At 37.8% G+C, this 18870-nt stretch overlaps 1 protein-coding gene and 1 pseudogene across 1 annotated transcript; both read right to left on the bottom strand.

The window, feature by feature from the left end:
* Positions 1-1628: 1628 nt before the first annotated feature.
* Positions 1629-8884, bottom strand: LOC115819532 (globoside alpha-1,3-N-acetylgalactosaminyltransferase 1-like). Its single transcript, XM_030783041.1, has 4 exons — positions 8849-8884; positions 7032-7064; positions 4522-4697; positions 1629-2322 (listed from the first exon to the last, which is right to left on the bottom strand). The coding sequence occupies exons 1-4, from the start codon at positions 8882-8884 to the stop codon at positions 1629-1631; spliced, it is 939 nt and encodes a 312-aa protein (XP_030638901.1).
* A 7318-nt stretch (positions 8885-16202) lies between these two features.
* LOC115819531 (globoside alpha-1,3-N-acetylgalactosaminyltransferase 1-like) lies at positions 16203-17928 on the bottom strand (annotated as a pseudogene).
* Positions 17929-18870: the final 942 nt, after the last annotated feature.

The following is an 18870-nucleotide window of genomic DNA, read 5'->3' as shown; positions in this document are numbered from 1 at the left end:
AGTTTGTTGCTAGAGGTTTGCTCCAGAAATTGGAAATTTTGCTCCATTGCTCTGATCTGTGAGAAGCTGGAGTTCATATCTGCACTAACATGCTTCTGAAATACATAGGTATGGACAATGCACCTTACAAGAAGCAACAATGAACGAATGTAGCATATGCAGGCTTTGGAGATGTTTCAATCAAAAGAAAAAGGTATAGATGAGTGAGTGTATGTGTGAAACTATTTGCACAGCTGTGCAGGGGAAAACATGTGTGAATCTGTGAGGCTACGTGTTAGCATCTGTCTTCCAAATTGTGTTAGCACGTGTATGAACATGTGGGTTTGTGATTATGTCTTTTCACATGGAATTCATGTGGGGGTCACCGTGTGTTAGGAGAAGAAATGCCAAGCACTCAACTAACACCTATCTAAATGAATCAATGCTTGCAGTCTAGGGAAATACAAGAACTAATAGTTAAGACCAGTCCCCTAACCTACTACCACCTTACGTGTTGCGTATAATATGTAAGTATGATTGTCTATATATGTGTGAGTGTTTACCTAAAGAGATGCTTGAAGGACTACGCAGCCAAACCTGGGAATTGCAGGTGATATCTCCAAACGGCTGTTCCAAGGCGCCATGATGTTTGTCGCAGCAGCAAGCCCATGTGAGCAAGCCCACAGGTGAGCAAAATACTGCAAGAACTTCAACAAAACAAAATCGTTCGCCCAGAGTGAAGGGCAGCAGCCCATCACAAAGCATGATTCTTACAGGGAATAGTGCTGCTACTTTTCTAATACAAAGAAATTGTATGTGGGTATTTCCTATTCACACACAGCACATGGGGCTAATTGCTCTACGGTGACTGCATCATTGTTCATTAATGTGTGATAGTCGTGAGGTAGCCCACACATCAAAAGTTCCACTTTTTTGTGTGTGTCAAATGATATGCAGTGGTATGTAGGTCATCTGATTAATTAGAAATGAAATTTCATTTACCAGAAGTTATCAAATTGTAAAACATCAACATTTGGGCTTGGATTTTCTTGTTGAAACTGAAATTGAGCAAAGTTCTGGTTCTCAGATCTACAAAGTTTATGCAATGCAAGAATTATTTACAGTGCTTAATAAGCTGTTTTTTCTATTTTTATTGAAGGGTCTACAGTACAGTAAAAGAAACAGTTCTTTTCAAGTGGGTTATTTATACACGTTAACTCAAGACTTAAATGATTTCACACTCTACCTGTACATTCTGGCCCTGTTCAAGCAACATTTTTTCCCCATGCTCCAGCAACCTCTTCATCCATTTCTGCAGCTGTACTGACCAAGTTTGAATGTGGCTACCACACTTTGTTTTTCTTTGTGCCTCAGCAAGACAACAGAACAAAACTTAAATGGAACAGGGTTCTCTCCAAACCCCAAGGCGAAAGAAAGTTGAATGTTGAATCAATAGCACTTTTTCAATGTTGAAAAACTCACCAAATATCATGTTGAGTCAGCATTATTTAACATTACATTTTCAAACTAGAAGAGCTAACCAAATATCTATTCTAGTTCAGTGCTGATCCATCAACACTTTTGATCATACTTCAATGGTGGATCAGTTCCCCCTTGCTATCTGGGATCTTACTCTGTGGCATTCAGGATTAGGGATTAGGCCGGACTGCGGCATTGTTTTTGATGACCTGAGTGAAACGGATGATTTTTACCTCTTGAGGTTTGAAAAATTGGACATCTTGCCAGAGGTACTCTGGAGACAGCACCTTGGTCGGCTTATTGTAGAGGAAGTATTTGTTCAGGTGACTCTCCTCTTGCCATGCTGCCTCTATAGACTTGGAGGCATCAATGTCCAGTTGATCCTTACAGGTCTTTGCCAACCGATATACATCCTCCAAATGACCACCAATTACAGCTCCACCATAATAATAGTCACCCTCTCCTGCAGGGATGTAAGCCTGTGACTGTGGACGCCGTTCATATGGAAAATACTGACGGTTTGCTTTATAGAAGCCTGGATGCAGCGCTCCAACCAGCTGGCCAAGGGACTCTGCTCCCCAGTGACCATGGAACTTGCTGTCAACGTCAAGGCTGAAGATGTAGTCAGCCTCAAAGATTAAGCGGTTCTTAATGATCTCCTGCAGCCTCTCCATGCGACGTAATGTGATCTCCTGCCAGCGACTGGAGCCTGGAATCTTTATAGGTGTCAGGGTACGGTTTGGAGCCAAAGTTACAGCAGGAATTGCCTCTGGCTGGTCAGTGAAGATGTAGTAGTGCACACGGAACCCCAGAAAGTAGTGCTTTTCTGCAGTCTGCAGGAAGTCCCTTAGAAAACGCACATACCTACAGTAGAAAAAGGGAGTGGACAAAGTGTGAGAAAGGATGGAGCAAAGATAAGGAGAGAGAAATAGAAGGACAGAAAATGATGGAAGGGGAAAAAGAAAAGGATGGAGAAACACAGGGGACTGTGAAAGGACTGGGTGAAAGAGATCGAGCAAGATTTCTTTATATTAAGTTAGTAGTTCTGAATTTTTTAAATCTCAGACCTTTTGTATGATCTCATGAAAGCTATGGACCTCCTCTGTGGGGCCCCATTTGTAAAAAGTTGCACCTTCTGTTTTCCTGCTCAGTTATTGCACATTTAGCACTGCCAAATGTGAAAAAGGCACTACAATTTCCAACGGTCACTTTTTTAAACATTTAGAGAGAAATGTTAAATGTAAACATAAATGTTAAATGTTAAATCTAAATGTAGGATTTGAAAACTAAATATATAGCAAATTTGCTAATTTTCCACGCCCCCTCAGCTTTTCGCATGGATAAGGGTGGTCTCAGCCATATCGACCAAAGCTGTGAACACGAGAAATAGGCTCAAAATGATAGGGCAGCTGCCACGCCAGAGAACGGATAAATTTGTTTTAACATGAAACGTTTCACATGATAGCAAGATAAATAGTGTATTGTTATAACAAGAAAGGTTTCTTGTTATAACGTGATATGTATGTCATAATGCCGTGAAAATATCTTGTTAGCCTAGAACGTGAAAATATCTTGTTAAAACGTGAAAAACAGCTCATCTCCTTATAACGTGAAGCTTTTCATGTTAAAACGTGATAACTTGTACTGTTATAACATGAAATGTTTCACATTATAAGGAGATAAGCTGGTCACGGGCAGAGGTGGACTCCCCATGATATGTATTCAGAGGGTCGGACTCATTCGTTCTTCTGTACAGCCCCATGCATTTTAAAATCCTTCTTAGTGTAGGCTTACTTATTACAATATCATCCACTGTGCTCAATAACAGCAGAATCTCGCCATGTCTCAACCCAAGCGTGAAGCAGAACTTAATCAAATCGTGTAAATGAGCCATATTCCTGTTTATCCGTTCTCTGCACACCGTTCTCTCAATCAAACACGAGTTTCTCCTTATGGCCTTACAATATAAATTCTCTTATTAAAACGTGAAAAACAAATTGTTGTCGCAATAAACTTGTTACGTTATAACGTGATTCTGATCCATTTCTCTTTTTCTGGCGTGGCAGCTGCCCTACCATTTTGAGGTTGTTTCTTGTGTTCACAGCGATATGGCTGAGACCACTCTTCTCCATTCGAAAAACTGAGAGGGCGCGGTAAATTAACATATTTACTATACATTTTTTTTCAGATCCTACATTTACATTTAACATTTAACATTTACATTTAACATTAACATTTGCATTTGACATTTACATTTATATTTAACATTTACATTTCATTTTTACATTTAACATTTATATTGATACAATATATTACTTTATAATTTTGTTGTAATGCAGATCATTATTCTTGGAAAAGGAATTACAATATGCATTTACATGCATTTCTCTTAAATATTTTAAAAAAAAGTGACAGTTGAAAATTGTAGTGTAGTGCAACCCCTCCCTACAAAAGTGAATGAAAATAAAACATTATCTTCAAAAAAAGACAAGTTTTTAAGTAATAATTACAAAAAAAAAAAAAAATTGTTGGTGGACCCCAGAATTCTTTGAGGCTCCAAACCTCTACTTTACATTCTCTGTTACTAAAGACCTGCAGGAGAAAGAAATCCACAGGCCAGTTGGTCAAAAACAGGCAGCAAACAACCCCACATAGACTTCTTTACACACACTGTCCCAGGGAAGCCCTCCCAGCTCTCCCTCTCAAACATGTCTAATACAACCCCAGACATTTCAAACTAGGCATCCTATCATGAACATTATCTGACAGGACTGCCAAAGTAAAGTCCCATTCACAGTGTTGCACCATAAGCCTGGAGATTTTCAAATTTTGTCTAACAGATGTGGTTTCCCTGTCAAGATTCCCACTAACGTCAGTAATCGTCCCTCCTCCTTAGGGAGAAGAGAAAACAGAGAGGGTTGTATAAGAACGTAAAGATTTTTCATGTCAAAAACCGCTTGTCAAACATTTGTGCAGGTATAGGAAATAACAAGAGAGGGAAATAGACAGAACGAGGGGAGATGGATAACAGTTTCTTTTTGACGAGTTAAGATACTAACTCACTTTCCCACGGCAAACACTGTGGTGGCAATGGTGAGGTTCTGTTGTTTGTATATTGTGTCGATGAGTGTGGGCTCAAAGGTGCCCTCCCACACTATTGGTGCCAACCAGGGAGTCACCGTAGCAACGTCAGTTCGACTGTAAAACACAACCACCCATGTATTATATTGCAAAAGCTTCTGAACAAGCACATCTATTGTTCCCTAAAAACTCATTCATAATTTGAAAATGATAAAAAAAAAGTATATGAGAGCTAAGTTGCAATTCACACAGACATGTGAAAAGATATTTGAGAGTTTCAGATCCATAAAACAAACTATTCTCAGATATAAGACTATTCTCAGTTATAAATTAACATACAAAATAAGTTGTACTCCAAAAGTGCCTAATGTTTACCTCATTTTGGTCTAATATTTTTAGTGTAAAATGCATATATACTGAATTCATCTTCTGCTTTCCCTTTCAATATTAATCTTTTATAATAAATATACAATCTCTTACTGTGTGCTGTTTACAATACTATTTAATTTTATTTAAAAAAACGAAATGTACTCATCATGTTTGAATGTTATTTGGCATAAGCATCTTTTTACTGATCTTGCCCTAAATTTTGACAGCTGCATCATCTCTCAAAACTCTTCAGCTAAAAACTTTGGTGCGATTTTTGACTCTAATCTCTTGCTAGTCACTCATATCAAAAACACAACCAAAACTGCCTTTTATCACCACTGTAATATCGCTAGAATTAGGCCCTTTCTAAGTACGGCTGATGCAGAAACCATTGTTCACGCATTTGTCACGTCTCGTCTCGATTACTTCAATGTTCTGTACTCTGGCCTGCCTTCCTCTATTACCAAAGTCTTCAGCTGGTCCAGAATACTGCTGCCAGAATTCTGTCCAGAACAAGGAAGTTTAATCACATTACACCTGTCCTGGCTTCCCTCCATTGGCTCCCAAATGAACATATAAAATTATACATGGGCTTGCGCCTTCCTACCTGTCTAATTTAATTACACACTATAACCCACCTCGCACTCTGCGCTCTCAAGATTCTGGACTATTAGTCGTTCTAAGAGTTAAAAAGAAGTCCACTGGCAACAGAGCCTTTTCCTACCGCTCTCCCTTCCTCTGGAATGGTTTACCTACAGAAGTTAGGGAGGCAAACTCTCCATACCTTTAAAACCAGATAGAAGACTTCCCTATTTTCTTGAATTTATGGATAATATAATTTTGATTTGACTTTGTTATAAACATGTAAAGCCCTTTGAGACTATAAACAGTGATATTGAGCTCTAAATAAACGTATTATTATTATTATTATTATTATTATTATTATTATTATTATTATTATTATAAGTGACTCCTTCACCCTTTGTTGTGCTTGTTATTCCACAGTCATGAAAACTGTAATCATTTTTCATGACAGAGAAAGGACTCAGGACCAAGAGAAATAACAGCTCAACAGACCATGACAGGAAACATGATTGGTCGAATTTTTATAGATGAGTGTATTGGTTTGGTTCACTTCACCCTCTTTCTACTCAAATGATGTCACTGGTGGTCAGAACCACATGATTGCTTAGAGGGTGAAGACCACTGTGTGTTTCGTAAGCATCATTTGGCCACATCCTGTTTAATGTCTATCTATAATTTTCTATAGTTTTTGCTCACACTCTGAAAATATTTTTAGGAAAACAAACACCACTCCATGAATAACAATTCCTCTTTTGATTAAATGACAGTTTGGGGAATATTTGATCCATTTTTTATGGGAAAATATCAATATTTTGCATGGTCGCAATTCAGTTCTTTGTCCACTTGAGTCTTTTATTTGTCCTCTCATAGGTTGTCTTCACTTTCATCATGATCTTACAGATAGAAATTTCATTAAAAAAATGTTACAGACAAGGTCATGTGACAAACATACTACAGTTAAGGTAATGCTTCAGGTTTATCTTGTAACATGACTATTTGAGTAGAATTTTTGGTTATCAAATAATATGTAGAATTCTGAGGTTTTTCTAAGTGTAATTATTTGACATTTCTTTCTGAAGATTTTGTTGATAATAAAGATGAACTAGTTATTCATCAGTGGTTCTTTGAACCTCTGTGTGTATATTTCTATCCAAAAATGAGGTGCGAGACACTGTTTCTATTAGAAATTATTTCTATTAGCTATTTCCATTAGAAATGGTCAGGGCCAGATGACATGTCCTCTGCAACCAAAAGATCATTCTATAGGGGGGTTTCAACACCAAAATGATGGAGTTATTACAAGAACTTATATTTGCATGGAAGGTTCTTTTTTTCTTTTTATGTAAGTCACAATGTCACAATGTTAAAATCTGTCTAATGCACTAGACAATGCTTCACGATACAGTTGTGGATTTATGGCCTTTCTAACAGCATTAAGAGCAGCAGTGAAGAGACACTTTGTGAACATATTCAAGACTGAAGCTCTTGACCCCCTCCTTACTCATATCAGAGAATGTGAAGTACCATTGAGTACTTACCTGAGACAGGGCACTCCTGTGAATGTGATCCAGCTGCAAAAGAGATCAAACCATGAACTGCACTCCAGGACACTGGCTTTTCAGCAATAGTTACAGCGGTTGTGATGGAGCATTTTGATATTAACGTTATATCTCAAATGTGATATAGTTAGAGATGTGGAGTCCACTTAGCAAATGACTCTCAAATCAGTGTACTTGTGATTATATTTGTGCAGGTGCAGCTTAAACTGTGTAGATGCATTAGTACATAGCAGTAATGTATAATCTTGATGCAGAAAAATCTTAGTGATTTGATTACAGCTGTTGTAAAATATACATGGATAATCTGCCTTGCTCCTTTATATTGTAGTTTTGTCAGTTGTAGCGACTTTCCTCATTTTCTTTGATTTTTAAATATTCTCTTGCATTTAGATGCATATGTAGCATTCATTTAAAATATGAATTAAGGCAAAGATGCATTTTAAACTGAATTTAATTTGGTAAAGTGTCATTGTTGTAGAGAGATGTTTATAGTCAGTATTTTAATTACAAATTTAGTAAACTGAAAATGTTTATCATAAATCAAACACCAAAAAACACACACACACACACACACACACAAGAACCCCCTCAAATTGCAGCAGAAAAGCCATTTTCATTTTGGCATGTTCCACGGACAAAAACGAACTAACAAGAATTCAAAGTTCCATCTTTTTTTTTTAAAACCCTTTCCGCACAAAATGAAAAGATGACCAGTTTTAACCATGACAAAATTTATTCCATACCACAAAAGACCACAAAAATCTTTTTGAAACATGGCTCCTTCAGAGGCTATTAGATATTGCTTAGATTAGCTTAATAAACCTCACTGACTTACTTATTATCTAAGCCGCTTATTCTAATTAGGATCGGAGGTGCTGGAGCCTATTCCATCATTCAAGCGAAAGGCGGGGAAACACCCTGGACAGGTCACCAGTCCATCACAGGGCAGACATCAATCTCTATTCGTAAAATAATGCTTTAGGTAACCTGCTTTCAACTAATGGGCTGCCAGAAACAACCAAAGAAAGAGTTGGTTTGGTGCAAATTTTGCATCATAAAGTGTACTCAGGACAAAAGACACACTGGGAGAAGTAATTTCGGAGAGAAAAAGGTAATGTGCCTGGTTTGTCTTTGACCCTGACTTGTTTACAGAAACACGTAATGGCTGCTTTTGCATGTCCACATCTGGTCAAGTACAGGGTGAGGGATACATCTCGCCGTTAACAAAAAATTTGGATAGCACATCTAAAGGATCAGCCCATGAGGAACCATGTCATCGAAGTATACTTCACAGTTTGACGTGTTTGCAAGAACTGAGTTCAATGATCCCTGAAATGTTGCCGGAGCACACTGAGGGCTGAACAGTAGAATCATGTACTGTAAGAAATTATCAGCAGTCATGAATCTGTATTCATGCTTCAGCGCAGAAGTAAGCTGTTCCATCAGGGCTTGGCACTAACATACAGAGAGAGCTCCAAAGGCCTAAACTTGGGATTGTAAAAGCATTATCCACTAGGTACTAACCCTTTTTCTGCATCATATCTTATTTGCAGGATTAACTTGCAAGTGAGGTAATGGTAAGCCAGTTGTTTAGTAGCAGGGTGACCACCAAAATCTATGTCATGATGCATAACCATGGTTAGAGTGAGAATGTCAAAAAAGATTTCATCAGGTCAAATACAGACAAACGGGACAGGAATACATCTACATTCTTTAGAAGTTTGCAATTTTGCAGGCAGTCACAGGATAAGGGAGTAGAATGCAACAAAATGTGATAAAAAATTGTTCACGTTTACCTGTAACAAATGTCTGAATTTGTCTGAAAATGTCATTGTGTATCTCCATAGTTGGGTTATACAATGTATATATCTGAAAACCTCTCGCTTTCTGTTAGACATTTTATGTGTCACCTGCTAGCATCTTTTAGATTTCATTAGATAGTTGAATAATTATTCTAAAATGTCATTCAACTGACTCAGGGAAAAGACTTTTTAAAAGAATGACTTTTAGAACAATGAAAGGGAAGCCAAGCACTGAGAGTAGGCAACAGTGAAGCATGAAACGGTTCAGATCTTGTGCAGATCTTTCGACTGATGGAGTCTGTGACGGATCAACTCTCCGTCACGTATGGACTGTTTGCAGGCACGAACTGTTCATATCCATTCACCGCACAAACATACATATTCACCACACAACATGGACTGAGTTAAAGTTAAATATTTATTGATTGTTGTTATTGTGATTTTGTCGTGTGTGTGATGTCCAATGTCTTTGTTGATTGATCTGTAAATAAGAGAGAAAGAGACTAACGTTAGCGTTCTATATCATTCCATATCATTTCCGATTAAGTTGGCCAACAAATCCATTCGCATATTCCATTATCCTCCGTTTACCATTAAAAGTGCTACGTTAGGTTATGTTGTCTATGTGTAAATGTTGATTGATTGTTAAGTGTAAGAGGTTCACTTACCTGTGCGATGTTTCCTGGAGGTGAGGTTGCGGCAGTGACGTCAAAGAAACCGGCACGTCACAGCCTCAGCTATTTTAAAACAAAAGTCCCGCGAACTCCACAGGAGGTCCGCGGGCGTCACATCCTGTTTTTTAACTATAAAAGCCCTCCATTTTGTTTTAGACGGGGTGGGATGTTGTTGGTTGGTTGTTTGTTGTGGTTATTGGAGTGTGATAGAGAAAAATTATTGAAGAATTTATGTCTTGTTTGTTTTCTACTGTGAATAGTGTAAATAGTGTAAATACGTTTTGGTTTGTTTTTTTTTCTTTCATTTTTTTTCACATTTATTATTGGCACAAAAATAAATTCACTGGGTGTTCGTCACAAAATCACAATCTTGACTCCTGCTGCCTCCTTGCCTAAGACGGCTCCGTCACAGAGTCTTATATAGGGTATCCTGGAAAGCTAATCAATAAAGCTACCATTTCTCTGTTTTCTCCAGAAGGCAACTGAATATTTTTATTTCTATTTATTTTTCTTTTCTTTTTTTTTTTTTTATAAAAATGATTTATTTTTTGTTTGATCTTTATTTATGTCTGCCAAACTGTCTCATGATAGGTTTCACTGGGATTTTGCATATCGACTTCAATGTCCAGTGAAAACACCTTACACCTCCCTCATTGTAATAAGTGGAAATGCTGACATAAACTTAGCGCCTAAAACTTTAGGACATGAAGTTGAAGTAGGCAAACAGTCAGTCTGCACATCTGACTTTAGGGTACAGACAAGCAGACAGCATTTCTATTAGACTATAATACTAAGAATATATTGCTAATATAATCAGCAAATTGATATGATTATTAAATATATAAACCAGAGTATATATTTCCAGATTTTCCCATTGATTTGGATAGTTGTACTAAAATTAAGATGGTCTTTCTAATGGACAAATTTAGCATTGGTAATATAATGAAGTAGCTAACATAACCTTGCCTAACTTTATTATGTATCCTACTGTTTGTCTTGCTAGCTTTGTACTGTTTACAAGAATGTGTTTCCAAACTGAGAAGGGAAAAGTACACTATATAGTAACACTGATGACATGAAGTCCAACTACTATTTGTGAAATTTATGCCCAGGGCTCCTACAGCTAAAAAACAAAAAACAAAAAAAGACTGGTCCAGGATATATCTGTTAAAAAGCATGGTGTAGTCTGCAAGTGTGAATGGTGTTTGTGTGTCTCTTTCTTTCTTACTGCAGAATGCTTGATTTTATTATATTTTTAATGAATGGCATTGAAAGGAGAGTGAGCTACGTCATCACTACACATTTTCAGTGTGAACTAATCCATTATTTAATGTAAGGAAACAGTAGCCTACAATTAATGGGAGTAAACCTGTGCTGTAAGTAATTAACAGAGGTGAACACAGTGGGATGAAAAAATATAACATTGTTTTACCATTGGAACCAATGCCAGTTAAGCACAAATCATGCGATGTGTCACTGGATTATAATGTGATGGCCACACATCTCGTAGTTGGTAATTTGGAACAGACTATTAGCTATACTAAGGAAGCCTTGTAAGGTATAAATACCAACTTGAACATAGAATTAAAATCAACCCCAACATGTAATTCTGGCTTTACACATTAAACGGTTGCTATGACAGTTAATCATTTACAGAACACAGATGTAAAAAGGTTGAGGCATAGTTTTTATATGGACTCCTTCGACCTTAACAAAAAAATGATTAAAAACACTTATTCGATTCAATACCCACACGAAAGTTTGTGGTTAACAGATCAACTAATAACAGAATGTGTGTGATCACTGTCAGCAATTATTTACTTGTACATCAAACAAATAAAAAGTGCTCCATACCTGATTAAAACAATTCCTGTGACCACCAGGATGAAGAGCTGTATTTTGCGCATTTTTGTGAAGCAGAGCCCTTTAGTGAAAGTAATGAAAGTAATAGCTGAAAAGCAGTGTCGCAATAGAACTTATTTCTCACTTCAGTGTAGCTTTTTCCGCAATATTCAGTGACATGGGTGTTGCCTCCCACCTGAGGACAGAAGCCACCTTATGACACAGTAAAGTGAACCACCCAATCAGAGACCTTAGATACTTTACATCCGTAGTTCTGCAAACACACAGACTGGGGCTGGTTTAAGATTAAACACTCTTGTTTTCAGGGTTCATTATGAAATGAGGGCACAAAGCAAGAGGATGATCAAAATAATTCAAGTGAACAAGAGCTGGGCCATACTCAGGAACATGATATGGACCAGAGCTGGACTAAATATACAGGTGAGCTATACACAGCCATAGCAATTAATCTTAAATCATACGTGGCACCTTGGCGCGCGTGTGTGTGTGTGTTGCCAGTTTTTTTCATTTTACATTTGTTTTAATTAGCAGACATAAAACAATGGTGCAAACATCCTTTCCATCGATCTCTGTACCTTCACTGACTGAGTTTAAATGTGGTTGCAGTACTTTCTGTTTTCTCTGTGTCTCAGAAAGATAACAGGTAAAACTTGAAACTAAGCAAGTTGTTTTCCAATCCATTTCGGTTTTTCCATCAAACCCTTCACCCCAATCAGTGCCTAATTTTCACACCCATTACCCCAGCACAGAGATGGAGAAACTGATAATAATGTCCTCATACGTTGTTGCTGATGTGTACTATGTAGTTAGGCCTACGATGGTTGTGTCTGTACTGAACATATACAGACTTTTTTTCTTGTCATTATTCTTTAAACAATACAGTATAACAACTATTTACATAGCATTTACATTGTATTAGGTATTATAAGTAATCTAGAGATGATTTAAAGTATATGGGAGGATGCGTGTCAGTTATATGCAAATACTACGCTATTTTATATAAGGGGCTTGAGCATCCATGGATTTTGGTAGCCTATCCGTGGGGGGTCCTGGAACCAATCCCCCACGGATACCGAGGGATGACTGTACTAGTAAGTAGTTGAATTCAGGAAAATGACCTCATGTCTGTGTCAGGATGACATGCACATTTTATGTTTCAAAGGATGAAAAAAACATGATTGCTGTAAGGGGTTTTTGGTAACTTTTTTTTTTTTTTTTGGTGTGACACTGTTTCATGTGTAGTCTTATCTATCCATCTCTATGTTTGTAATAGAAGGACTGGCTTAATCCTGTAGCTAGATCAGAAATGTTACTCAAACTTCTCAGTTTCTGAATGGGGTTTTATTCAGCACAAACTCAGCACCAATAATCCGTGAGCAGTAAGAATTTCACTAATGTATTTTTTGTTTAAATCAGCTCTAAATATATACTTTTCAAATCCTATTTTCAGAGGTGCTGTGATATTAAAAGAACACATTATAAACCTTTCTGGCCAAGGCTTTTGAGCTTTGAACCTTGTAAACATAGGTGTTGGCTACACATAGGTGATTAAAGCATTCAGAAATTTCATGTGGTTTGACTACTAAAGTGTTATAACTTTGGAGTGATACTAGCACGACACAGTATTACGCCACAGGAGCCTGAAATAGTGATGACGCATAAAATAATTTGTCAGTGAGAGGGCTACTCTGAACATCAGTGCATTACAGATAACAGAAGGGAGCGAAGACTGGTACAAGAAGGTACATTGGTTAGAATGAAAAACTTAAATTACATTGTCGAACTTTAGCTTACGGGTATTTAGTATGTTGACTTTGCTGGCTGCAATATGTTTGACATGATACGTTTTTACAATCTGTTGCGCCGACGGAGAAGTTATAGCCAAGCTGCGCTTTATGACAGAAGTTTTAGCTGTAGAAAGCGATATGATGTGCTCTGCCTGTGCAGAGTTGATGGAGGTACACCAATTCACTCAACTCTGAACATGTGTGTACCGTGAAACACTTTAGGCCGTGTTCACAAGTAACGTCTTTTTTTGATGAAAAACACTGGCTAGAGTATTTTCAGGTTTATTGTTTATTGTTTATAGGATCCCTGTTAGCCAGGCTGTACAGCCTCGCTATTCTTCCTGGGGTCCAAAAAGTAAAAAAAAAAAAAAAAAGACGCTGGCAGTGTTTGTTCCAAAAACAAGTTGAGAGCTGAAATCACCACCATTAAGACGCTTCCTGCACTGTACATCACTCTGAGACTTCTGTGGAACTCCTGAAACTGATGTTTCTACAGTAGACACTGAATTTAGACAGTCAGGTTTAGAGGCCTAAGAACAGTAAGTGAGCAGGTCAGTGACTACAGATAACAGCACTGCATATTCTTCTTTCTTTTGTTTCCTTATTGAGATCAGAGGGAAAAACAGGTTTACAAACATTACAAATAAGCTGTTTTCACATACGAACTACAGGCTACGTCCGCAGAATCAGGTTCGGACATTGTCCGTAGTTGCCCTTTCACACATGTAGGACGCAACAGGAGACTCTCCGTGTTGGACGCATTCTCATCTACTTGAAATGTTCTGTTTGGTTTAGGCGATGGAAAGTGTTGCCAGATGGGTAATGTTTAAGCAACATGCCAGAGGCTTAAAATGATCGTATTTTGAGGTAAATTACCCTACACGAGTCGTAACCAATAGAACAAATAGACGTAAATGTATTATTTCAGAAATCACGTATTTATTGAGATGCATGACTTTTTGACACCGCCTACAAATCTAGCCACATTGTTCAAAAATAAACTTCGCCTCTCCCCCGTCCTCATCTTCCTGCTCAGCCCTCATTTTCTTTACTTTTATCCACATGATGACAGAAAGAGCAAGAGCACAGTTCTCAAACACCGAGAGAAACATGGTTTGCTTCACTTAGTAAAGTGTAATACACAAGTGCACTCTTGTTAAGCTCTTAAACAGCCTTTTGGACCAAAGCCTACTGACTTATTCAGTTGAATTGATTGATTGCCTCAATTCAAAAGTCAAAGTCACAATGTTTACTGTCATATGCACAGTTAAAACAAGTTTCCCCGTACAATGAAATTCTTACTTTGCCTTCCACTCTGAAATAAACAACAGGTATAAAAAAGGAGAGATAAAGGAAAACAATAAAAATAAATAAAAATATCCAAAGAGCACTATGTACAATATGTTCAATTGCCTGTGTGAGAGTGCTGCGCTTATCAATAAAGAATATCCTTCTATTCATTCAATGATAGTGATTCACTTTAACCAGGTAGGTCATTGAGGACCCGTAGTGTATAAACTCGTTCCAACGGAAAGGCAAATTAAACATCCATTCAGTATGTTCATTACACACAGCTACCTAGCTAGCTACAGAAATGTTCTGGTTGACCAACTAACATTAGCAAGCCCTCCTCACCAGTGATAATAGCATTGGTCGTGTTACTGCTGTAACCATGTGAATAATGAATGAAAGACTCAGACTCGAAGACCCGTAGTTATGAGTCGTGAACGAATCACTCATTCCTACACTGAGCCTTCGCAGTGGCCATGTGACAAGTGAACGAGAGACTCAGGACCCAAAAGACCCATTCGTGAATGAAGGTGAGCCTGAGTGGCGGACATGCGCAGCCTAGGGCAAAAATGAACAAATTACTCACTTAGACAGCTTGTTACAAAAGAAGTCATACAAAAGATTAGCTCAAAATGAACGAATCATTCACGCACGACACATCACTAATATTATAACGATAACTACATTGCAGTGAGTAAATGTAGTACTGGCCCATAAGTTACTGCATTCAATATAAAACACCTAAAATTTCTGATTTGTAAAGAGGATTTGATTAATGATTAACCACATTCATGCTTGTGAGTTCATCATCACAACAAGCATGATTGGCTGGAAAGGGTTTGAGAAGAGATGCGTACAAAGACATAGGATGAATATTTTACTATCCTGATGGTGTCAGGAAATGAATTAAAATGAGATTGCCTATCCCAAGACTGATTTACAGCTACCAGTACTACTAATACGCCCGCCTTGTTCGCTGTGCATTCTCCGGACAATAATCATCTCTATTCACACATGGACTCAATCGAACAAACAGCAGGCTTTGTACTAGGGAGCTGGTAAAGTAAAGTCCATTAAATGTCTGATGGGACTGATTCGGACATTTGCGTTCTCACATACAGCTCCTCCGGGTAGAGTCTAGATACATTTTTGGTTGCAGTGAAAGGGGCTATACAGATATGTGTGTGGTTAATGCCTCAGTTGTTTGAACATACAGGTTTATCCCATAACCATTCTATAGGTCATCTGGATGAGGGAGCTGGTCTAGCTCTGCCTGAGTGAGTTGTTAGTAGACAGTCAGCTGTCTGGCATCTCAGCTTCAGTGTTACAACAATGATTAACCAACCATGTGTAACAGTTCCTGTTCTTCAAGGGGAAATTTGCAATGTTTGGCAGCTATTGTCAAATACCACAAAAGCACGGATACCGGCCAAACAGCACCCCAAGAAGCACAACAGCACATTGGAGAGATATTGCAATATCTACATGTAGACAAATTCATTTGGATATTTCCATTCCATTTTCACCTAATATGTTAGCAAGTCTTTGTTTTCATCATGACTGGAGGGATGCATGCAGCTCATTTCTTCAGAGAAAGGCCCCATCCACCTCGATCTGTTGAAACCATTCAGTTTTAAGAGAAAGATAAAAACATTGATTTGAGAGAGTTTCTCTCTTGAGGTCACCTTTATTGAGTCTGTCACTCACAGGCTACTTACTCTGTGGTTCTTGAGGTTAGGGATTAGGCTGGACTTTGGTGGAGTTTTTGATGATCTGGGAGAAGCATATGACTTTGACTTCTTTAGTTTTGGGCTTGAAGTCTTGCCACAGGTATTCTGCAGATAGCACCTTAGTTGGCTTATTGTAGAGGAAGTATTTGTTCAAGTGACTCTCCTCTTGCCATGCTGCCTCTGTAGACTTGGAGGCATCAATGTCCATTTGCTCCTTACATGTCTCTGCCAACCGATATACATCCTCCAAATGACCACCAATTACAGCTCCACCATAGTAATAGTCACCCTCTCCTGCAGGGATGTAAGCCTGTGACTGTGGACGCCGTTCATATGGAAAATACTGACAGTTTGCTTTATAGAAGCCTGGATGCAGCGCTCCAACCAGCTGGCCAAGAGACTCTGCTCCCCAGTGACCATGGAACTTGCTGTCAACGTCAAGGCTAAAGATGTAGTCAGCCTCAAAGATTAAGTGGCTCTTAATGATCTCCTGCAGCCTCTCCATGCGATGCAGTTGTGATCTCCTGTCAGCGTTTGATGTAGTAGTGCACACGGAACACCAGAAAGTAGGTTTTGTTTCTATTTTCACCATGATCATACAGTTGAAGTTTCCTTAAAAATGTAACAAACAAGGTTGTATGAAAAACTACTACAGTTAAGGATATGGCTTGGGTTTTGGGATAATAACTTTGTCTCTTACAACATGACTATTTGAGTAGAACTTTGTGATTAAGTAATATATAGAGTTTTGAGGTTTTTCTAAACGTGAATATTTGGCACTTTAATAAGATTTGGTTGATAATAAAGTTGAACCAGGTATTCTTCAGTTGTTCTTTAAACCTCTGTGTGTAGTTTTCCATCCAAAAATGAGGTCTGAGTGAGGTGTGAGGTTTTTATTTTAACGTTAAATGGATCAAGGCAGTCACAGCATCTAATGTTTTAGATAAGGCTACACCATAGAGTTGGCTGTGGATTTATAGCCTTTCAAGCAGCATTAACAGCAGCTGTTAAAGGACACATTGTCAACATATTCATGAATGAGGTAATTTATCAGTTTAAAAAAATAAATTTAGCAAGACAGCTAGGGAAATTTTACACTGTTTTTGACCTCTTACTCATATCAGAGAATGTGAAGTACCATTGAGTACTTACCTGAGACAGGGCACACCTGTGAATGTGATCCAGCTGCAAAAGAGATCAAATCATGAACTGCACTCCAGGACACTGGCTATTCAGCAATAGTTACAGCGGTTGCGATGGAGCATTTTGATACTAATGTCATATCTCAAATGTGATACAGTTAGAGATGTGGAGTCTACTTGATAGCAAATCACTCTGTATCAGTGTACTTTGTGCTGTAATTATATTTGTGCAGGTGCAGCTTAAACGGTGTAGATGCATTAGTACATAGTAGTCATTTATTATCTAGTATGGCGTTATTTTGCTGTCTTTATTATGAGAGCACACACAGAATATAAATGAGCACAGGGACGGGAATCGAGCGTGTGAAAAAACAGAAACTGAGGGGTGAAAAATAGTGTTGTAGCAAATGAAGCTGGTATCATGAGCGTACACAAGTTGTGACTGAGCACAGACATGAGGGTTGCATCGACGTCTCCATTTGCTCGCTCTCACTTTAATTTGAGTGCTCGCTCGAGCTCTCAACTGTTCACTCTCTCTTTCAAATTCTCCTCGCTCTCAATGTATTTTTCCAACCAGAAATAGGTCATGCATTAAGGTTTGACTACACGATCGCCCAGAGTGTATCGTGTGTATATCATTTCTTAAGATCGCCCTGTGCGTCTTAAGAAATGACATGTCAGAAGTGCAACCTCACCAGGAGCAGCTTTTTATTTTTATATGGTTATTTATTTTTTATTTTACTGAACACACATCAATAATAATAATAATAATAATAATAATAAAAATAATAACTTTATACAGCACTTCTCCAAACAAAGTTACATACTGTCACAGCCTGCACATTGTTTTGGACTTTTGTTTTGAAATGTCTTGTGCTCCTGTACGGAACAGGAGCCCCCGCCCCTCACCTGATTCTGTTTATTCTATTTATTAACCTCATTTTACCCGTTAAGTTCCACCAATCATGTTTCCCCAGTTTGGTTCTCCTTTTGTATTTAAGCCCTTCTGTTTGACTTGTCCTTTGTATATTGTTGTTTGTGTTCATTTGAAGACACTGTTTGGCTGTACCGTTTGTATCCAGTTTTGGTTCCTGTTTGCACCTGTTTATTTGTTTACTTTTTGTAAGTAAAGTCCTCCTTTTTTGTTATCACACCCAATGTGTCTTGAGTTTGGGTCCTGCTCCACTGCACACCTGCCACATATGATGTGCCTTACAAGGATTAAAACATTTCAAGATTTGAGGCAAATTAAGATAATAAATTCCAATCAGGCAATTATAATAATAACAACAAAAAGGAATAAAAAAAATAAAAAATGACAACAGCAGTACTAAAAAAGGTAAGACATGTAGAAAATAAATAATAAATAAATAATAGCTTAGTGAAATAAAATAGAAAAAAAAATGACAACAGTACTAATAAAACAGGTAAGATATGTTGGAAATAAAACGCTGTATTAGAATTAATAAAAGGCTTTCTTAAAAAGATACCTTTTAAGAAGGGATTTTAAAAATGACACCAATCCTGCAA

This window comes from Chanos chanos, chromosome 8 (genome assembly GCF_902362185.1).
Source record: "Chanos chanos chromosome 8, fChaCha1.1, whole genome shotgun sequence".
NCBI classification, from domain to species: domain Eukaryota; kingdom Metazoa; phylum Chordata; class Actinopteri; order Gonorynchiformes; family Chanidae; genus Chanos; species Chanos chanos.
The sequence above is the reverse complement of the archived record's forward strand: the minus strand, read 5'-3'. Positions and strand labels throughout refer to the sequence as shown.

Coding starts and splice junctions, on each gene's coding strand:
- LOC115819532 (XM_030783041.1), bottom strand. CDS start 8,884: ATGACATTTTCAGACAAATTCAGACATTTGTTACAG. Junction 7,065..8,848: donor AATTCAGACATTTGTTACAG/GTAAACGTGAAC, acceptor TCTCTTTTGCAG/CTGGATCACATTCACAGGAG. Junction 4,698..7,031: donor ACAGGAGTGCCCTGTCTCAG/GTAAGTACTCAA, acceptor GTGCTTGTTCAG/AAGCTTTTGCAATATAATAC.